This window comes from Anticarsia gemmatalis, chromosome 8 (genome assembly GCF_050436995.1).
Source record: "Anticarsia gemmatalis isolate Benzon Research Colony breed Stoneville strain chromosome 8, ilAntGemm2 primary, whole genome shotgun sequence".
NCBI lineage: Eukaryota > Metazoa > Arthropoda > Insecta > Lepidoptera > Erebidae > Anticarsia > Anticarsia gemmatalis.
The window spans coordinates 2,036,749-2,061,440 of record NC_134752.1 but is presented as its reverse complement, the minus strand read 5'-3'; the positions used below and the strand labels follow the sequence as shown (position 1 = coordinate 2,061,440).

Below are 24,692 nucleotides of genomic sequence, written 5' to 3'. Positions count from 1 at the left end.
ATCTACGTTGGTTTTGCTGTATTAGAATATGCTAAACAACATATGTATAATTTTCATTATGATTTCATTAAAAATAAATACGGTGAAAATGTTAAACTATGTTATACTGATACTGACAGTTTATTATACTTTATACATACACAAAACTTTTATAAGGATTTGAAAGAAAATATATTAAAATTTGATACCAGTAACTTTGATTTCAATAATCCTTACGGTATTCCAAATGTAAATAATAAAATTCCCGGCTTGTTTAAAGATGAATTAGGTGGCGATGTAATAACTGAATTCACAGGTTTGAGAGCAAAACTCTATTGTATTAAGTCAATAAAAACGCAGATTAATAAAGCCAAAGGAGTATCAAAGCCTGTCACAAAGCGTTTGAAAATATCTAATTATAAGAGAGTTTTATTTAAGAATATTACTTTACAATGTAAGATGAATATGATAAAATCCAGCAAACATGTATTGTATTCGCAGGAAGTTAATAAAGTAATTTTAAATAGAATAGATGATAAAAGACTTGTTCAAACTAATCAAATAGACACTTTACCTTGGGGTCATTGTGACCGCATATGTTAGAATAATAAATATTATATTTGTACGATGTATGCCACGATTTTATAAACATTAAATTTTGTAATGATTTTTGTAAGCTTAATAAAGAACATATTTTACTCAGAATTTTGATTTTATTTATATTTTTATGAAATCACCTTACGAGTAATTTACTTAATTACCTCACAATGTTATTGAGGGGATAAAGAATATTGATTTTAAGGAACATAAAATGTAAGACTTTGTGCGGGTATATATTGGTATGTTTATTAGTGATAATATTAATAGGCAAGATGCAGTTGATCAAGCAGCCCATATCCCTGAATGTTAATAATATAAGCTTTAGTGACTCTCCTCATCACGTAAAGCATAGCCCTTTATTACCAAATACAATACGTTGTATAATATGTGGGCCATCTAACTGTGGAAAAACAAATGTTATGATCAGTTTAGTGCTACATGAAAATGGACTGAAATTCAAAAATATATATCTTTACTCTAAAACCTCTTTTCAACCAAAATATCGCTTTTTGAGTGAAGTAATGAAAAGAATTCCGCAGATTAAATTCTATGAATTTAATGATGATAAAGATGTTATGGCTCCAAGTGAAGCTTTAACAAATTCCATTTTTATTTTTGATGACGTTGCAACTGAGAAGCAGACAAATATCCGTAATTATTTCTGTATGGGACGACATAAACAAATCGATTGTTTCTATTTATCTCAAACTTATTCCAAAATCCCGAAGCAATTGTTACGTGATAATGCAAATTTTCTTATAGTATTTAAACAAGATGATGTGAACTTAAAACATATTTATGAGGAACATGTCAGCCCTGATTTAAATTGGAACCAATTTAAAGATATTTGTAAAAGAGTTTGGAGTAATCGTTACAATTTCATACTTATTAACAAAGAATGTTCATTAAATAATGGCAGATACAGAAAAAATTTTGATATATTTTTTAAATTTGATGGAGTTGATGATACAAACTGATATAATTGTGAATAACATACAAAGTAAATTAGTATTAGTTCTTCTTTATGTGAATGCGGTCGTTGAATGTAAGATGGATAAAGATATTAAAATAGAAATAATGAAGTCCGTAGACTCCATAAAGAATAAAATAAAACAAATGAAAACTCAGGAATATACCATGAACTTATCACTTGATAAAATGCTAAAACCTGTCGCTGATCCTCTTAAAATGCTAGTTGACTCGAATACACCCATTATGAAGAATACGAATGTGGCAAACACATCTCTCAACAATACTAAAAACACTGAATCTGATGACATCAACACTAGCTCAAATGCAATGTTTGAGAACAGTTATAACCCAAACCAAGATTCTGAACAACAAGTTGAAAAGTCACCCAAAGTTGAATTACCAGATGACCTAGAAATATCATTAGAAGGTTATGATATCCATGACATTTATGATGGTGTAAATATACCGTTTGGGATAAGAAGTGAAAATAAGAGATTATGGATGGGTAATTTATCAGTATCCTTTTCTAAAATAGACAACTTGAATAGGGATAATGTCATTTTAGTTAAAATCGGTGACAGAGCCTATAATTTAACCCCTGGACTAAAAGAACTGTTATTTCGAAGAAAACCTGATTTAAAATTAATATCTGATAAGGACAAACTTGTCTATAAGGATATGCTACATTTTACAAATGCGCATAAGAGAGACTTTAATCCTAATGGTCAAATAAGAGGTGATAAAGGAACAAAATACCGTGCAATCATCAGGCCATTGTTTTCAGAAATATTCAATGACAAAGTTTCCACTAAATTTGGAGGAAACTTACCAAAGCTTAAAGAATACAAAAATAACACTGATTTAGTATATTGGGATGACCCTAATGAATTGGTTGAGAGATTGCAATTATTAGTTGCGTCAAGAGATGCTGGCAATTCAAATCACGATAACGAAATTTTATCAATAATCGAAGAATTAAAGGAAGCTGGTATTATTAAAGAATAAATAGTAAAAATAATGTGGCGTTTATTCAGTATTACATAGAACTTGCGTAGAGGCATAATTAAACTGAGACAAAAATAAACATGAGTAAAGCCGATGTGGTCAACGAAATTCATAAAAATGCAAGAGTGAACTTTTCACGAAGACACGTTATCATGAAAGATATAGACGATCTATGGCAAGCGGATTTAATTGACATGCAATCATTTTCTAAGGAAAACAAAAAATTTAGATTTATTCTTGCTGTTATTGATACATTTTCGAAATACGCATGGGCTTTTCCTTTGAAATCAAAGAACAAAGATGTTATAAGTAACACTTTCAAGATGTTGTTAAACAAAGGACGTGTGCCTAAAAATCTGCAAACGGATAATGGGACTGAATTTTATAACAATACATTTCAAAATCTTATGATAACATATCATATTAATCATTATTCAACATTTTCAACAAAAAAGGCTTCAATAGTTGAGAGGTTTATCCGTACCCTGAAATCCAAACTGTATAAAGAATTTAGTTTAAAAGGAAACTATAAATGGATAGATAATACTCTTGATAATGTTGTCTATAAATATAATCATACTAAACATAGAACAATTGATCAAATGCCTGCAGATGTAGATAATAAAAATAAAAAACGCCTACTGGAAAGATATATAGGTTTGTCAAAAAACATGAAAAGTATGAAAAGTAAGTTTAAAGTAGACGATTATGTACGTATTAGTAAGTACAAGGGCACTTTTGAAAAAGGATATACACCCAATTGGTCAACAGAAATATTTAAAATAAAAAAGATTCAAAGTACTACGCCTATCACATATTTAATTGAAGATACAATTCGAGGTCGACCTATCTTAGGTGCATTTTATGCGCAAGAGCTTCAAAGAACGAAACATCCAGATATCTATCTAGTGGAGAAAATTCTAAGACGGAAAGGAAATAAAGTCTTCGTGAAATGGTTGGGTTTGCCTCCTTCTGAGAATAGTTGGATTGAAAAATCAAATAAATTGTAACAAATTAATACATATTTTTTTTACTTTATAATTCTATTTATTAAAGGTTCAATATAATTATCATTAGTCTTATCATGTGTATTGGAGAGAGCAGTCTTCTCAATTGGCTAATAAATCATTTACCGTTTGAGTTACACTTGCCAGGCTATAATTATTGTGGGCCGGGCACAAAATTAATTAGAAGACTTAGACGAGGAGATAAAGGTGTTAATAAATTAGACGAATATTGTAAAGAACACGACATTGCTTATAATAAGTCTTCGAACTTGAAGGATCGCCACAAGGCAGATTTAGTTTTATTAAATATGACGAAAAAGCGAGCAGTTGCCCGGGATGCTAGTCTCGGTGAAAAACTCGCAGCACGTTTAGTATGTAGCGCTATGTCAGCCAAAATTAAAACAGGTTCTGGACTAAAAAAGAGTAACAACAATTGTTCGCAAAAAGATACATCTGGAAAAGGACTAAAAAATAAATTGAAAAGCGTTATTACTAAAACGAAAAAACAAATGAAAAAATTAAAACCGAAATGCAAAAGAGTAGCTATAGAATTAGCTATGGCTGCTGCCAGGGAATTAGCTGATAATTCACCAATTAAACTTCCTCGTATTATTCCTATACCAAAAACTGGTGGAGTGCTACCTTTGATTCCTATTTTTGCGGGGTTATCTGCGGCTGGAGCTTTAGCAGGTGGTGCAGCTGGTATTGCTAAAACCATAAATGAATTCAAAATGGCTAAAAAACTGTTAGCTGAATCGAAGAGGCATAACGAAAAAATGGAAGCTCTTTGCATAGGCAAAGGACTAAGCCTTAAGCCACATAAAGATGGGCTTGGAATATTTGTATCAAAACAAAAAAACTAAGATATCGGCTACTCAATCGAGCTTTAACTAATTTAGACATATTAAAGTATGGGAATACTATTCCATATTTTAGAGGCGTCTTCATGAGAGATGAGCTCCCTAAATGTCCCTTCAAAAAAGAATGTGGAATTATTAATTTAGATAGCTCTAAAAACCCTGGATCTCATTGGGTAGCCTATGTAAAATACTATGATTATATTGAGTATTTTGATAGTTACGGCAATCTTAAACCACCAAAGGAATTCATAAAATATGTGGGTTCTAAAGTGAACTACAACTATGAAAACATACAACGTGACCATCCTTTTAATTGCGGACATCTTTGCTTGGACTTTTTAAACAAGTTTTGGTGTAATAAGGTATTAAATAAGCGTGATCTTTAATAAGAGTCCAGTATATAAGCATGTCTACTACGGTTACAATCTCTGGAAATAAATCAGAATTAGTTTCATACTTTCAACCGCCACTTCATTTATCTGGTCAATACGAGTGCGGCTTACTATACTTTTCAGTATTTAATTCAAGACCAGATCCAGATCAGACTACTAAAACTAGCAAATTATCTGTGATTAAAATCGAATGTGATCTTGTGTACGGTTCATATTGCAACGGATTACCAACACATTTTATTCATGAATTTGTGCCTAATACTGCACTAGGTCATCATTACGTGGAGATACCACAAAATGTTATCTACTTTCCAGTAAACAAAAATATAATTTCATCTATATCTGTTAAAATTGTTGATCAATTTGGTCACTGTATTAACTTCAAAGAGGAACGTATTCAACTACGTCTGCATTTAAGAAAAACAAAATGATAGTATATTATAAAAATACGCCAGTGAAAATAAAACGTCTTATTGCTTCTACGACCACTAAGGTGCACAGACGTAATATAAAAATTAAAAAATTGACTAAGTCAAATAAAGAGTTTCTTAAAGCTCTTGGCTTAAAAGTGTGAATATGCTCCAGATTACTGAATTGCCACACTTTGACAGTTCGATTGAAAGTTATGAAATCCATTCATATAATCCCTACAATAACAGCTTTAGAGAAAACGATGAAATCAGAATTCCCATACATCAGCAAGACATATACGTTCTGCCATCAGCCAGTTCAATTTACATCGAAGGTCAAGCAAAGTTATTCGGCAAAGATGGGAATCCGATCACGAAAACTGTTACGTTCACTAACAATCCTGTTATGTTTTTGTTTCAAGACATCAGATATGAAATAAATGGTATTGAAATAGACCGTATAAAAAATTCGGGAATAACGTCAACAATAAAGTCATATATCTCATTGAATGAAGCGGAAAATAAAGTTGCTGGTTTATGGGGTTGGAATTTAGGTGGATTTCAAAGTGATGGGCATTTTTGTGCTGTGATACCATTAAATAAATTACTAGGATTTGCAGAGGATTACAATAAAATTGTGATAAACTGCAAACATGAACTTATCTTGAATAGAAGTAACTCTAACCTAAACAGTGTTATTCTTACTGATGATATCGCTCATTTTCAAATAGATATACAAAGAGTTCAGTGGAGGGTACCACATATAAAAGTATCAGATCGAGAACGACTGACACTTTTAAAACACTTAGAAAAAGATAAATCTATTCAGATGGCTTTCAGGAATTGGGATTTGTATGAGTATCCATTACTGCCTAAAACGACAAAGCATTCTTGGTCAGTTAAAACCGCTTCACAATTGGAAAAGCCCAGATATGTCATTGTTTGCTTACAAACTAATAGAAAGAACAATAAATTGAAAGATAGTTCACTATTCGATCATTGTGACGTAACAAACGTGACCCTCTTCTTGAATTCACAATATTATCCCTATGAGCCTCTAAGCTTAAAGTTTTCCAAGAATAAATATTCTATATTATACGAGATGTATGCTAAATTTCGTCAGTCGTATTATAACTGTCCAGTCGACCCTTTGCTTAATCTACAAGATTTTAAAGAAAAGGCACCCCTGTTTATCTTAGATTGTTCAAGGCAAAACGATAGTCTAAAAACAGGTCCAGTAGACGTTCGTTTAGAAATTGAATGTTCAAAACCAATACCAGATAACACCGCTGCCTACTGTTTAATTATAAATGATCGACTAGTGGAATACAAACCTCTGAGCAACATTGTGCGCAGGCTATCATGAATGCCATTGTAGATGTCCAAGGCTTTAAAACAGAAGCAAATGAATTTATAATAAAAGAAATTGCAGTATGGTGTGACAGGAAATTACAAGTATTTTTAATTAAGCCTCCATTTCCCTTTTACGATTTGACGAAACCAGAAAGACGACAGGTTGGTTGGATTGAACGTAACCGCAAAATATACTGGCGTGAAGGATTTATTCCATATTCAAATTATCAGTTAATTATTTCGAATATTCTAAAGGATAAGTGTGTCTACACAAAAGGTGTAGAGAAAGTACTATGGCTAATAAGTATTTTAAAAAACAATAATGTATTCAATTTAGAAGATAAAATGTGTCCTAGTTTGTTAAGCTTATGTAATCATTATAAGGATTCTGAAGATTTGTATAGTTGTTTTTATCATAATGAAATATGTGCATTAAAAAATGTTATATGTTTAAAAAAATGGTGCTTTGATAATAAACTTTTTATATAAATAAATGTTTTTCTTATTTCACCAAGTAAATATAGTTTCCTGCCCCCATCCCATATGTGTCATTATTTTGATCAAGTTTGTCTATAATATTTGGGACACAGGCACCTTACATGCTGCATCAACACTCTGCTGAATGTTTCTATACAGCACCATCTGTATTATGAGACCGTAAAATGTCATGTTATTTCGTTCGAAAGAAACAAATATACAGTATTACTGAATCAGTAACCATGACATTAAATACAGAAGAACGAGTACAGGTATTGATAGTAGAATAGTGATTGTGTGAGCTTCACATTGTGAAAATAAGAAATCAAGAGCAGTATTGCTACCTATCTTAAATACTTTGCCATAGAAAGAATTTTCAATTCTCAAAAAAATCGCTTGAAAGGACTTATGTTTTGGGCTCGAATAATTAGAATCTGCAGCAATCTGGTATCTGGTCTGCACAACAGCTTGTGCCATTATGGATAAGCTGTTCATAAACTGGTTCCTCTTTATACGCTGTTCATAAACCTCTTAATATGTAGCAGAAGAGATAAACAGTTAAAAGTGAACAAGAATGATCAGATAAATTATTAAATAGCAATTGTTGAACTAAATACATTAAGAATTAAGTACATAGTAATTTTTCGAATAATAAGAATGAATGAATGAATGACTGAATGATGGTTGAAATTGGGTGTTTCTGGATCTGATCTGATCCAGAAACCCCAATTTCAACCTACTGAGGTGGTTTTAGCCAGTTTTCTTTGCTCGACAAACGACCTGTTGATTAGCAACGCTTTTCGCGGTCTTTCCATAGATGGTTTACTCAAAGTCTTTGATTTTCGACTGATAAAGCTTGTAACCATTTTTTTTGCGTAGGATGTCTACTACTACAATTAATCATTATATTTCATTAATGGTTTATTATAAATTTGAATACATTTATCACGGAGTAAGTCATTCTTAGGTCTAGCACATTTCTATAATACTACCTCTTAACCAAAGAAAAGCTTGGATAGCATCAGTATCAGCCCTCACACCATACTTAAATGGTTATGTTTTCATTAGCATTTTATAAAAGGTCCCTGTAACCTATTTTTCATCGAGCATTATTATACCTCAAAGGTCGCAGAAGTGCAAGGTCATCGAAATAATAAAAAACACAATATATCAACGCATCTCTGACAGGATTCCTACAGATTGAAAATATAAAATACATACATTTCGTTATGAAAACGGGTTACACAATGACATCATGAGTCATGAGAGAGTGAGTGCGCCGGGACCTCCAATTTAACGTGCCTTCCGAAACACGGAAGAACTCGATATGTTTAAGATGGTCACCCATCCACAGAACAACCTCGGCAAGCGTGGCTTAACCTCAGAGATCGATCCGTGCGGCTATCGTTAACTAAGCTAATGTTTTCCTAGATGGTAGTGCTATAAACTCTCTCTCTTTCTCTTTCATGCTATGAATCCCATATATGGTAGTGCTATAAACTGTTAATATTTTATTTCGGATTTTGAGAACTACACGTAACAATATTTCTGCAAAAGAAAGAATAACATTTTAAAAGAAAATAATGATAAGGAAGAAAAGATTTTCAAATCTCATATCACTGAAACCTTTTCTACGTAGAACAACGCTTACAATTTATATATAACCTACATAATATGCTCTTTGTCTTGTAAAGCTTAAAATATGCATGAAGCTATTATTTAAATACGAAATTTAATTATAATTTTACTGCCCTCCATATAAATTGAATCCATGCAGTACAAAACAAAATAATTTAATATTATATTTTATCATTTTGAACCAAAATTAAATCGCACCATGTAATTTTAACTGGCACAAAATACCTCACAGGTGTTTCCTAGTCGAAAAAGATCGGTATTTGGGTTAATGGCTTCTGGTATTCGAGAAATATGGGGTTATACGGGGTTATACTGTAAAATAATGTTTAATTGAAATTCTATTAGGGGTTGCTTGTTGCTATGGTACTTAAATAACACGAATAATGTTATAACTTTATTAAAATAATATTGAAAGATTAATTTAATTAATTGAGTTCCGTTGTTTCCAAAACTTTACAAATTAGATCTAAACTAAATACAAATATTGTCTATTTTGAAATTAATTTCTTTTCGAATTAATTGAAAACATCCATCTTTCTATTAAGTCGGCTTAATGCACTTAATATGTTGGACGGCTGCTCATAATGGCTATTTACCACAGACATTAATACTTTTAAAGTATACACAAAGTTAGTTTGTTACGTTAATAATGTAAGTACTTTACATTTAGATTATACCCAAGGGCAACATTAAAAAACGATGTAGGCTTTTGTACGGCCAACAAAACGTTGGCCACTTTTTCTATTAATTTGTATAACCTTTTATTTTAATTCGTTCTCCTATGCTACGCCGTAGCAGTAGCTACGGGATAGACCTACGAGCTAGGTAGTCTACGCCATCGTAGCACGCCTACACAACATTTGAGTAATTTTCCAGTTTACGATTTACGATGACATACGACAATTTGCTGAATTTATGATCTTATTCGAGATAATAATATACAGTGATATGAAACGTCTCAAAGGCAAACGGATTATGTAGTACAAACTTAATAAAGTACAATGAATGTTATATTGGCAACAGTAACACATCTTTTGAGAAATTTCAATAGTGCGACTATTACGGTTCATAAGATGTTGGTGACAGACAGCCAAGTCTCAGTAATAGGGTCCCGTTTTTACACTTTAGGTACGGATCTCTAAAAATAAATATTAAATTCGTACATTCCTTAACTAACTGTTCTATCAGAAAAAAAACATCACAGGAATCATAATTTGAATAGAATACTTTTCTCAGAAATGCGCATCGCGAAGCTTTGCTCTCCTTTTTCGCTTCGACGAGTTATCGTTTTGACAGATTTACATTGGTTCAAAAAAATTATGGTAATGAATACATCAAATAGCAGGCCAGCTTTTCTAAGAATCCCCTAAGAATACGACATCAAAAGTATTCAAATCTTTTTGTCAATAAATTATTAAAGACAATTTCTTTTTCTTACAACATAGTACCATACAACTTTATATTATTGGTTATTCAACTGTAAATAACTTAAGTTTTCAGAATAGCACTTTTTGTTTAAATTGCTGTAACTTGTATCTACTTTATTCATCTTTAGACAGTTTACTAGGTACTTTATTTCCGTTGTTGCTCAATAAGAAAAAAACAAATATTATAACATTTTGTTTTATAACTTCTGTCCTATTGTCACTTGCGTTAACTTTAAGGATTGTTTCTTATTTACTACATTATTATAATCTTATTTACTATGTTGTTATTTTTCTTTAGAATAAGATTTTGTTATATATAAAGTATTCTGGCAGGATAGCTATGAAACATGTGACTACTAGCGTGGTTCTCGGTATTATCGAGAGAGAGAGACATTTAAAATGTACTGCTAATATAGTTCTTACGGCGTCCGTTAGAGGCGCTGATCAGATTTTCATACAATAATTCTCGATAGCTAGTCAGTTGTCGATTGTCGCTAGTACTAAAAAATCGCGCTACAGTACAAATTATTGAAATATCCAATTGTCCCTAAATTCGCTTGCAATATTTTAACCCAAAACGAACGTATTATTTGAATAAAAAAGGTCATATTTCCCTTGTTTTCCTGTACAAATCTGTCGGGATCGATCACTCAATAGGTATTTGTCCTGGCATGAAAAATAAAAGCTTTGAACCTTTACCCACACGCTCTCAAACCCTCTTCGGCGAAAGACAGATAAATTGAAATGAAACAAACCTACCGTGTAGGTTCATTTATTCATAACATTGATAACGAATCATCGTGTTCATATCAAAAATGTTAATTCTATACTATAATAAGATGACTGCCTTTTATAACGCAGGTGATAGTATATCTCATTGCTGATCATAAAGTCTTCAGTTCCCGGGTCGGGGATAGTGCTATTGGTCTTTTTATCGGCAATAGTCTCTCCCCACCCTCCCCCTAACATGGTAATAACTTTGTTAATCGCGAAACGCGGGTGTAACTCATACACCTCTGCCTACACCTTGGGGTACAACTAGCGTGGTAATATGTATGTATGTGTAATATTTCTTAAATTACTTTTCTTATTTTTTTGTATCTGTATAAATGCGCATAATACAAGATCTTTTATTATTCTATTATTATATAGTATCACAATATAAAAAACCCGGATCTTCTTTACGATAACAATTTAATAGGAACCTTTTTTTATTTCACAACATTAAAGCGTTATGATATCGGCCTTGGTCTTGAAACGACGCACAGCGATAACCAAGGCCCAAGAAAAATAATCATATTAAAATATAAGTATATTACCTTTGCAACTCTTTAATAAAATGAATATTATAAAACCTGACAATAAAAAACATCAGTCAAAAATAGAGAATTATCAATACGTTGTGATCTGCGGAAGATTGAAGTAATTTTTAAATAATTTAAGAAACGCGCTTGTGTTATAGTCCAACAACTTAGTAGAGAGCCTTGTATGCAAGGTTCTTGGCTAGCGGACCCTCGGGCTTATGCAGCTGACGGTAGCCTGTCTTTTGACATTTGCTTTATTTTGAAAATACACAGCAGAAAATTATTGCAATCTGAATAAATCGTCGGCTGTCGGACTGCAGCGATACCGGGGATATTATTAATTAATCTATCTTTCAGAAACATTAGTTCACGTTACGTTTGGCATTCATAATAATATTCGTGGTAGTAGTTCGTTCGTAGTTCATTCTATTCATTGTCCAATTTCTGGGTCAGTGAACTTTCACCCAACAACGTGTCAGCTATCAAACGTAGCACTAACCTGAATTGATCAGATTCACTAGGGACTCAGCTGACACGACTGTCGACCGGTAACTCAATCAAGTATTTTGACGAATATCCCCTAAGGCTATGTGTCAATAACCAAGGGATCTGTCAGCACGTGAAAACAAGAAAATGTTTTTAATAAAGGAGGAAATATAACTGCTGTTTAAATGACGCGAAAACTCTGGGTTTTATTGTTTGGCATTATAGAAAAAAATATAGAAAAGCGAATACAATTAACGTTTTAATCAAATGTTCATATGATTTTTATATAACAGTAAAAGGCATGTTTGGAAATTTCAATCGCTTACCAAACTTACCTTATTACTAAATTTAGACGCACAAAATGTGTGTTAAGATCGTGTTCAATCATACGTAAGTAGGATAGATACGCTTTTTCCTTTCCGCATACAATAACCTCATCAGTCATCACACTCGTCGCTATTATAACTACGACCACTAAATCACTAATCTCCCGCACATAATATGTCATGACATAATAACTATCTGGGGGCACGGAAGTGCCCCCGCAAGTCGAGCAAAAAAAAAGCGGCACGGCCGTAACATCCTTTTCTCGAAGCAATTCGGGCTATTTTTGACACCCCTATAATTTCGTTGTGGATAAAACAAGAAGCCTGGATTTTCAGCAACTAATCAGTCATTGTATAAACACGGTATATTTAAAATTTCAGTCAATTTGAACCAGTAGTTTAAGAATGACAACTTGTTAAAATTTTGAATTTTGTCACTCACTGATTCACTGACTCACTGACTCACTGACTCACTGACTCACTGACTCACCGATCATCAAAAGTCTAAGGTACTTTTAGCAGACTTAGAAGCTTCAAATTTAGAATACAAATAGGGTTTAGTGTCTTAATCATGGGAAAAATTTAATATTTTCTAATTTCGGTCCAGTTTTCTAAATACACCAACTGCAACAATAACTTTGTAATCTCATATAAATGTATAAGATTACAAGGTTACATTTGCAGTTAATGAATTATTATTACTGTAGAAAATAAAATAAATAGGTGTAAATAGGTACCTACTATATGAGGCATAACGGGAGGTGGTAAAGGGTGGGTAAGGGTGTTTAGCCCATGAAACTGAACAACATTCCCATAAGAAAATATGTTGAATTATGAAAAAAAAAGTCTTTCCATACAAATTGGACTTATGTTCGCTCTACAAAAAGAAGTGAGATGCCATCAAAAACATTCTGTAAAAACCTCAAGTCTCGCCGTAAAAAGTTGTGAGATCTATATAATACCAAGTCGATTAATCTATTTAGTCTCTACTTAAGGGACCTTCTGTCTTAAGTTATTACATATGTTATTATCATGCCAATTTAAAAAAAATACCTTTAAAACAAATAGATCGACTTGGTCATCGCAAGAAAACACAAATTCGCCATTATTAACATTTCAGGAGCATTAACTTCTTGTCGTGCTGTGTAGTGTGATACATACTAATAATCTAATCATGCGATGGCCAGGTCGGTCTATTTGTTTTAAAGGTATTTTTTTTAAATTGGCATGATAATAACATATGTAATAACTTAAGACAGAAGGTCCCTTAAGTAGAGACTAAATAGATTAATCGACTTGGTATTATATAGATCTCACAACTTTTTACGGCGAGACTTGAGGTTTTTACAGAATGTTTTTGATGGCATTATATATTACAAGTAGCTACTATTTTCAGGGTATGTTAAAACCGCGTTTACGAAGTGTATGCACAATGACAACGGCATAAAGTTCAAATTTAATGAACGATAGTCTTAAATTATGGCACTTTTCTAAGGAGAATGCTTATTGATTATGGTTTTAGACTACAACCCTACCCTGTTTTGAAAGTTCCTTCTTAACTCTTGAAGGAACCCTTCTCTGGACAAGTGTTTTCATAGAGAAGGGAGAAAATATCACTCTGACCAAGTGCAAGTCAGGAATGTACTCTGAAATCATTTTGAATTTATTTGTTAAACTTGTTATACAGAGCTGTATAACTTAATTTATATTCCCATGGCAATTCGGTAATATAAATTAAGTATTATGAAATTAGTACCTACAATTTATTATTATTCGACCCTATTGACTTCTAAACTATCAACGTGAGAAAGTATAGATAGAGCACTTTGTAAAAGCTTCCAATACTTCAGTTTAATGTTACACACTAAGGTTCACTAAAAATGTATTTTCCCGGATATTGCCAACTAACACAGGATGCTTGGAACGACAGTTTAATAGCCAAAAGATATTAATTTGCTTTGTCCATCGCTTTTATTGACTCCTTTCTTTAGAAGTTACTAAAATATACCTGCAGATTGCTTATTTATATATTAGGTCACCGAAAACGTCGCTCAGGCACGAGGCAACGACTTCGACCGTGTAAAAAAGAACACAATCTCTACAGTCAGTACTGACGACTATCAAGAGCTTGACATTTAAAATATACTGAAAAATTAGTTCTAACAGCACCCGCTAGAGACGATGACAGTTTGGTTTGAAGTTCAATAATATTAAAGTATATTAATTACTAGCTGACCCGCGCAACTTCGCTTGCGTCACATAAGAGAATCATAATTTTCCCCGTTTTTGTAACATTTTTCACTGGTACTCTGCTCCTATTAGTCGTAGCGTGATGATATATAGCCTATAGCCTTCCTCGATAAATGGGCTATCTAACACTGAAAGAATTTTTCAAATCGGACCAGTAGTTCCCGAGATTAGCGCGTTCAAACAAACAAACAAACAAACAAACTCTTCAGTTTTATAATATTAGTATAGATTTATCTTGTAACATCACAGGTATACCCCTATATACACTATGTAGCAAAAAAAAACAAGCACCTACGATAATTAGGAATCCAGTAACGCAAAAAGTAGTTAGTGCATTGTTCTTCCATCTATACTAATATAATAAATATTGCAGGTATATGTTGCAAAAATTGGTTGTCTGTATAAACAATTCCAACTAAAGCAAAAACAAAAATGATTGACCGCACGTGTATCGTATTCGAGAAGTTCCACAAATCGCTACGCAAAAGTTTTAAAATCGAAGTGAGATAGACAAAGAATCTTTTTGTAATTTGTGCCCAACGAATTGTTTCTAAATTCTATTGTGTAACGAGAAAATTCTTCAAAACCTTTTGTTTAGGAATTTAATATACCTACATATGAAACGTAGAAATACTTAAGTACCGTGATAAGTCGGTCGTTGTTGTCAAATGAGAAAACGTGTTGAGCAATGTCAAGAGCCTTTGAGCGGCTTAATCGTCTTTGTGATTAGATTAACTGGCAATCATACGAAAGAATCCATTTTATTGGAGTATCTTGAAGAACCCTGGACAAAATGTCATGCATTTTAAGTTATTTATCATCATCATATAATTTTAAGTTAGTAAGAATAATCAAAATAGCCTTTCATGTTTTGAAAGACAAATGGAGAGATATAAGAAAATCTACATTTTTGAATGACGAAACAAAACCACTTATTGACCGTTTTTAATGGAATTATAAAATAGAAGACTAAGAACTAATATTGGAAACTGTTATCGCATGACATGAGAAAGTTTATTTTTCTCATCTATTATCAATATGGAAATGGCTAAAAAGCAATTATTAGACATCGAATTTTGACCAATCCACAGCTGTGGTAGTGTTACCAAAACTCGGCCGACGTCGCCTGGTCGCCGTCCCGTCTTGTTTAACATTACTTTTACTAATAAACTCAAGTAATCTTCCATATTTTGTAAGAATATCTTTTAGTGTCATTATAATATCTAAGTACGTCTATATCAAAATATAATACGAGTCGTTACCGAAATCTATTGAGTGGTCGTTTGATTTGTGCTTCAATAAACTAATGGTCATAAGTTATTTACGTTTCTATCTATTTTTGGGTTCAATGGCCTCAATTATCGAATTCAATGTCATGAAAAAACTAACTACATTAACATTAAATCCAGCTTTTTATTCGCTATTGGTAAGTTACCTCGTGACTAAGTAAGTAACAGCCTCACGGTTCGTTCTCTCAGCTTAAGCTACGCTTGCTGAGGTTGATATGTGGATTGGAGATCATCTTATAGTACCTAGTTCCTCCGTGTTTCTAAAGGCATGTTTCATTGTGGGTCCCGGCTGTCATTTTTCAAGGTCTGAGACACTCATTACCAGCAGTCACAAGCTTGAAAGTCTGACAACCAAGACTACTAATCTAATTCTATTAAAACCCAGGTAACTTGGTTGTGGAGGTTCAGTAAGCAGTCGCTCTATGTAAAATACTGATAGTTAGCTGAATCCGGTGAGAATGGGAGCCGACTTCAACATAATTGGAACACGGGTAGTTTGTCAAACCCAAACAAAAATGTTGTAGGAGTATACACTCCAAATCGTATAAAACTTTCAATTTACTCATATACAAATACATTCATATAACAAACCCAAGGAAAAACCTTTTCTTTTGTCTCCCAAACAATCTAATATAATAAAGTAAATATTCGTCTTTATCTATTCACCTCACGAGTTCAATTTACCTTTTTTGATGAGATAAGAAAATATTTTTGACCTTGAACTTAAACAGTGACCACGTGTTAGCTTCATTGGAAAACCTTTTTAAATTTGTTTTCAGCCATTGTTCATACTGTAGATTTGTAGCTCTTGCAACTCCATTATCGTGTACTTTAAACTTTATTTATGTCATGGTCATGTGATCATAACCATGGACGAAATGTAGTGTATTTCAGCTGATATGTGTTATTCTTTTACGAAGTTGCAACATGTACGTCAGGCTGGCCCGGCCCCATGGAATTTAATAATGAGATTGTTATCAATCCAATGTACCCGGGTATACTAATATATGTAACACCTTCATTTTCAATGTAACTCTTTTTAAAAGAAATTACGTGCACTTCTTAGTGGCCGGGCCAGCCTGACGTTTTCAGCCCGGCCACCTTGTTTCCCACTAATCTACAAAAAATACTGGCAATATTGTGCTACAGATGAAATGTACCCTATAATTTATGCATATGTAACACAAAATCGAATCCTAAAATGCAATAGCATACGAAATATTAGCGGTTGCAGGTGGCCGGGCTGAAATTATTTCGTTAATATAAAACAGTAAAACTGCAACACCTACCAAAAACTAATACCAGTACATAATGAGATATAGAGATATAGAATACATGTAACGCTTTCATTTTAAATTATAATACATATTTAGAAAGAATAATCACTTGAAATTATATTTCAGCCCGGCCACCTAAAAGCGGTAATATTCCCTAAAATCTTATGCCAATTTGTACAGTAAAACCTGATACAGCTATGAAATGAAATATGAGAATAATAATGATTTTTACATCAACTTTGAATTTAAAGTTTTGAAAACTTTCAATTAAAATTATGCTAATATAATTATTACAACAATTCTTAAATAAAGAGAGAACCATAGTTCTTTCAGTGGCAGCTAATGGAAATATAGCTATGTAGTTTTTTCAAAACTTTAAATTCAAAGTTGATGTAAAAATCATTATGAAAATCTGTGATTTTTTACCAAGGTATAATAAGTATTTAACCAAAAATTATCTTCTAATATTCTGAATGAATGAATGTTCGATGTTAAGGTAATATTGATATTACTATAATTTTTTGATAACTGTGTTATTATCAATGTGTAACCTTTTTTTACATTATTTATAATTAACAATTGTTATAGTACCTAATTAATATAAGTACAAATGTTGTCTAACTAATTTCAAAAATGATTATTAAAAAAATATGACAATTACCAATTTTGTTTCACTCAACAAACCAAATGTCCTGAAATTAGTTAATAAATGATAGTCACTCTTCGGCAAGTTTCTCAGATTTTGATAATCTAGTCAAACAGAAGGCTTAAAGGTATACGACTAAAACGAAACGAATGTAACTTTCATTTCATAGCTGTATCAGGTTTTACTGTACAAATTGGCATAAGATTTTAGGGAATATTACCGCTTTTAGGTGGCCGGGCTGAAATATAATTTCAAGTGATTATTCTTTCTAAATATGTATTATAATTTAAAATGAAAGCGTTACATGTATTCTATATCTCTATATCTCATTATGTACTGGTATTAGTTTTTGGTAGGTGTTGCAGTTTTACTGTTTTATATTAACGAAATAATTTCAGCCCGGCCACCTGCAACCGCTAATATTTCGTATGCTATTGCATTTTAGGATTCGATTTTGTGTTACATATGCATAAATTATAGGGTACATTTCATCTGTAGCACAATATTGCCAGTATTTTTTGTAGATTAGTGGGAAACAAGGTGGCCGGGCTGAAAACGTCAGGCTGGCCCGGCCACTAAGAAGTGCACGTAATTTCTTTTAAAAAGAGTTACATTGAAAATGAAGGTGTTACATATATTAGTATACCCGGGTACATTGGATTGATAACAATCTCATTATTAAATTCCATGGGGCCGGGCCAGCCTGACGTACATGTTGCAACACTGCTAAGTTTCATAAAAATCTGCACAGTAGTTTAGCGTGAATAAGTGACACACACAAAGTTTGGTATGTATAAATATTAATATAGATACGTAGTCTGCATCATTCTACTGCTGGGAAAAAGTAACTAGTTAAGCCTGGATTAAATACGATCGCATAGGCAAAACCGGGGCTTGTTGTTAGCAGAAAATAATTATTGGTGCTTAAGAAAATATTGTGGCTAAATGTCTAGTCGTTTAAAATTCAATTATAATGTTTGATGAATAATAATAGTTGTATCATTTACTCAAATTCTCAATATTTGATATTAAACAGTTTTCGAGTTTGATGAATTGTTAGATAGTTGTCAGTTGTGACAGAGATGGATGGAAGGAAGTGGTTTCCTAAGCATTTAGCTATTAGAAACCGTCGTTTTAGAATATTTGAGAATGTACAGCTGGGTGCCTTTTGATACCCCTCATAAGTGACTAGCTCTGCTTGCAAGTTACATGTTAAATTTATATAAATAAAAATGTATGTACGCGCATAACAATTGAACAATTAAAACAGTAAACAAGTAAAACAAAAATTATCCAATTTAGGTTTGGATAATTGTTCTTTTAATATATTTGTAACTGTCGTTACAAGATTTTTTACGGAGTCAATGGGACCAAACTTCCACGGGTATGGTATCAACGGTATAATATTGTACATGGAAAAAGTCGTCCAGTCTGAATAAATAAAAAATATGATTGATTTGACTGATTTTTTAACAAAACCGACTTATGTTAAAACTAAATGTCATAAAAATCGGTTCAGCTAAACAGCAGGCTAAATAATCCATACTACAACTAAACAGCTGTAGTATGGATTATTTATAAGTGTTGAAGATTAAAAGTACCTAACACTAAAGGAAAAAAGCCTTTAAATAGCCCATGTTTTCGCAACAACAAATTCTATACAATTCCTGTAAAAAATACCTAGAAAATAACATCGACAAAAACAGATTGTTCGCAAAATATTCGAGAAAATATGAAAGCAATAAACTTTATTTCTTAAATGTTTATTTGTTAATAAAATCTAGTCTTGCTTCGGGGCTTGTTATTTACTTGCGAAGTGGTAGACGAATTACGCAACGTACAACAAAATATTAAATGTAATTTCAATCTTCTTCAGGCGATAGTACGGATCCTTTTACATAAAAATGTCACACAATTTATTATGTGTGTCCTAATCTAAACTCATTATAATAATATGAATAGATTCCTCTCACACAGACTTTAGGTTCGTATTAATAGATCGATTTTAATACCGGTGTAATGACCACGATCAGTAGCTCAATTCTTTACCACTATCGACTTTTACCAACCGGCTGGCTATCGAGAAATTATGTATGAAAATCTGATCACCGCTTCTACCTCTGTTTTGCGGTAGCATATTATTTATTTACATAGTGCGTGAATCGCTTTGAGCTCCTAACTAATTCGTATATTACTGTATATAACCCGTCTATTAATACGAACCTTATCGACGAACTCAAACGCTTTGGTTACCTTTGAACGCAACATAGATGTCATTAAGCTGCCGTGGAGGCTGTGTACTCAAAGTCTAAGGACGTCCAAAGCTCTTTAGCGGAGAGATACCTTCATAACATTATCCATTTCACCTACTAACACATATACAGAATACGACGATGCGAAATTTCCAATACAGGCTCAATATTACAGCAATTATTTTGAAATGATCGCAAAAACATATAAATCTTATTTGCTCATCAAAGGGATTTAAAAAAACACCTTAATTTCACGTCGTAACGAGGGCAATTTTTTGTATTTTTCAGCTTAAAGCACGTGTTTGAAAAATTAGGTCAGACATTTTATTCTTACGGAATAAATATGGCTTATTGCAAAAAATATCTTTTCAGAAATAAGATCAATAACAAATTAACGACACCTCGAGGTATGCTATTATATTATTGATACATCATATTTTTATGTGGTGAGGAATTTTTAATGATACACATTTTCCCTAAATATTTATTTGAAAATTAAAGGAAAAATCTTATGTTTGAGAGTGATACGAATTTTTTTGTTACAGATAATCCTCTTTGATACGTTTTATAGAAATATACATTTCAAATAACAAATTATCTTTGTCCTTTAGGACTTATAAATTCAAATTATTAGCATGACTAGCTGACTGGCCCGACTTCGCCTTGGTATGGTAATGTTTTATCCCGTTGATCCTATTCCCATTCATAGGAATTTTGATACTATCGATCCCATACGAACCTTGTCCCGACATTTACAAGCATATTAATAATATAACTATTCAATTTAGTTTGTTGTCCAAAAGTTATGCGCATACATACCTTTCGGCGATTTAATTTATATAGATATAATGCCAAAAAAAAAGCTTTTTGTCTAACATTATTATTTGCTCAATAATTACTTACTCGTGCAACATAAAGCTACAATATTTCCTCAATATAACAAAATAATCGGGATTTGATTACTCAATATTTTCACAAGTGTTACTTATATTTTCCCTGATGTTTCCTTTGTTGATGTCTACTGAAATAATCGGATTGACGTTATTAGGTCAATCTACCGAAAATCCTTAAATCCTCCGGAATATTGGTAGAGCTAATAATACTTTTGTAAAGCAGAACAATGGAGTTTTAGATGAAAATTTGAACAATGTACAAAATGTTGCAGTTTAACTTATTAATGATGGTGGTTTTGTTGATGATATTTCTTTGTTATGCCTTCGTCTCAAATGTTTCGGTAGTATTAATTTTTTAGGTACTTTGCTGATGTTCCGGGACGGAAGTATTATCTTTTAGAGTCTTTTGCTGCAACTTTCTTTGTCAGTTTTATTATAATCAAAGATATTTTGGACGTAATACTTTCAACGTATTTCCATTACAGATTATACACTTATCTGTGTGTATTATAATACCCAACAAAAAAGACACGTTTTAAATTAGATAAATATATTATTATTTATCTAATAATAACATATTTATATTTATAACTGCACTTGGCCAGCGTGGTGGCCTGAAGGCCTAACCCCTCCGTCATTACGGGAGGAGACCCTTGCCCAGCAATGGGACATTAATGGGTTAATTTTTTTATTTTTATTATTATTATATAACGAAAGAAAAATCCTTCCTACAATCTTAATGAAAATGTAAAATAAATTGAAAATAACCTTTCCCCAAAAGTAAATGAAGTACTTAAAGATTATAACAAAGAAAATGGTTTAGAATTAAGACAATAAATTATTCGAGACGCCCTTTCTAAAGGTGAAGTTCACCGTTCACGAATCACGTAATCACACTAATCCTTATAGACGTTATCTAAATACAAATCTTTTGTTGAGTTTTAATACTAAATACTCAACTAACATATAATATTAATAGTACAGACAGATGTAGCTCGATTCTGTACCATGATAACCATCGAGCAGTAACTCTTTATTATAATATTATTATAAACAGAGTATACATTGACAAGGGTTCATATGCAATCTCTAACAAGCCCGTAGCCAGTTGCGCTCACCGGTCGGTAAACGATCTGTGGGTTAAGCAAACCTTGGCGCGGTCATTCTATAGATGGGTGACCGCATAGTGGTATTTGAACAGGGCATATCCGTATTTCGGAGGGCACGTAAAAAGTTGGTCCCGGGTGTTGTCAATTCAGATAACAGTCGTTAAGCCACGTCAAAGGCCTTCGGGCGGCTTGAACAACTTTGACACTAGGACCACTAACCATACGACAAGAAGACAAGATCATAACAATTCGATGTTAACATATAGATAGTAATATATAACTCGCTCAACGAGATAATCACGAAAATTGGATAAACATGAGGAAATTATGATACAATCAAGGAAGCTTGTTACGCCACCGAGGTTTCTCAACGTTGAATTACATAACTAACATAACTCCCACGCAAAGTCATTAAAATCAAAATAGGAATGAATCCATGGGATGTATTAATGCTATCTTGAAATCCCTTCAACCAGAGTATTGTGTACATTCGTTGACAATTATTTGATGGGCATCATGCTTTTTTTTTTAATTATATTTATCATGCTTTTGCTGCTGTTGCCCAACAGTGGTTCACATTAAGGGCTAAAAAAAGATGCAGTATATTGTATATTTTCCAAAATGATTGTAATTAACAAAAACAAATAGAGTGGTTCTCAAATTGACCTACACTAGTTGTCAACTAAAATACAATTGTCGTTGCGAGTTAACTTTTATAAATAAATTCTGGACAAATTTTACGAGATCCGAAGATGTATGAAAAGGTGCTATACCCAATATTACTCTAGTGCTTTTTATAAGTTTCTTACTGATTCTTAATATATATTTCTTACTGATACTTATTCTTATTTATTTATTTTATAAGTCTAGGGGAGAGGCCTTTGCTCAGCAGTGGGACACAGAAATAGGGTAGATAAAAAAAACTGACTCTTAAATTAAACATACTTAGTGAGCTCTAATCTCATATGAATAGCAGTATTTCTCTCTCACAGTCACTTACCTCACATTTCTAACAAAGCTTAGCCTTCATGAACGAAGGACAATTCGTTCGTCTATTCAGCGTTGATAGATTTCTATTTACAGGCTAATAGCTATTTCCAGCTTAGAGTACAGCCAACATGGCCGAGCCAATATCCGCTGCACATATCCGGTTTGACGTCATACAAGTTCAGGCAGTAACGAGAGTTACAATTAAAAATTTAGTACTATAGTCCAGCGACGTAGTAGAGAGACTTGGGTGCAAAATTCGCGGCTGATTGAGCAGGCTCATGCAGCTTATGGTAGCTTATTTATTTGGAAATACACAGGATTAGCAGCCGCCCACGGCTGCGTAAGCGTGGTTTGCCTTCTTTGACACTTTTATTGCTGATCTTTTATATAAAAGTTTTTCACCCTCTTTACTCCTTTCGGTGGGGATTTTCCAAAAGTCGACTATTAGTGTTAGTCTATACTACCTAAGGAATCTTCGTGCCCAATTCCAACTTTCTGCGCTCGTTTGTTTCGGCTGAGCGTTGTCCAACAGTCAGTCACTTAGTAACGGAAGGGTTTTATAAATATTGATTATTATTAAATAATATAAATAGATCGTGCATGCAAAACGTCTTTACCAAAATTGTCGGAATACAGATTGTTGAAATATGATCCTAAACTGAAGATTATAATAGTGTACCTAACACATAATTTTTATTTCCACCAGGTAAACATGGACAGCGCGGGAGACGCGGAGGGCAACTTCACAGTCATCGGCCTGCTCCCAGATCCTACTGCTCCATGCGGCTGGCAAGCGAAACCCGTGGCAACCTTCAGATATGCTAACTCTTCGGATTTACTACCGGTAAATAAATTTATTTGTTACATATCTTAGATAACGTCTTAGATGTCCTGTATATCAAGATGTATGGATGTGAATGAAGCAAATGGAGTTCTGGTAGTTGCCTACTCCTTTGGGAAAAGGCTTGATTTTATGTAGGTATGTATGTTTGTCTTAGATTCATGAAATAATAAAGGATATTAGAGGTCTATCCAGTAGGTAAGTAAGTATCAGCTAGTACTAGTAGGTTCAAAACTGACGGTTAGTAAATGCTTATTAAATTACAGCATACATTTTTCTAACCAATACATGCAACATCTATAGAAGTAACGAATCACCAAATACGTTGTTAAGCGTAGAACTCGAGGACGGTTAAAAATAAAAATACATTTCAAGTCAAATTTGTATTGTATCGTCGGTATCAAATAAATTACTTACTTTTAAACGAAAATCCATCTGTAGCCGTACCTTAGATCAGTACCGTGTAATTAAATAAAATTAATTCTGGAAGAACTGCCAACAAATCCTTTATCAAAGGAATCCAATCATTTCTGTAATACGATAAAACCAATTTATTGTTCGCTTACCGGCCGTAATGGTTCGGCTAACGAACAAAAGAATTTTTAATTTCAAACTTTCCATTTGAAACATAATTTATTGTTTTACTTTCTTTGTAACAACTGCCTCCGTTTTCTGAGCGGTGGTGTATATAACTAGTTAACTACTCATTACGAAGCCTCGGGTTCTAATCCCGGCGTCTTCTTTATCGTATGGTAGTGGTCAACCAAGTAAAAGTTGTTCAAGCCGCCCAAAGACTTTTGACGTGGTCAGTCGTAGTTTAAATACCACTACGCGGTCACCCTGTGAGTTGCTTAGCCTGTTGTGAATTCCCTCGGGTATAATGTAATAGAATTAACAAAAAACTTCCTT

The 24,692-nt window shown here is 32.8% G+C and overlaps 1 protein-coding gene across 1 annotated transcript in view; it reads left to right on the top strand.

Moving 5' to 3' along the window:
- The window catches only part of Gyc32E (Guanylyl cyclase at 32E), a 117,807-nt gene that overhangs the window by 64,201 nt on the left and 28,914 nt on the right, over positions 1-24,692 (top strand). Inside the window, exon 10 of the mRNA XM_076117440.1 lies at positions 23,649-23,786. Within this exon, the coding sequence (XP_075973555.1) occupies positions 23,649-23,786 (138 nt within the window). The remainder of the gene's footprint in view (positions 1-23,648; positions 23,787-24,692) is intronic.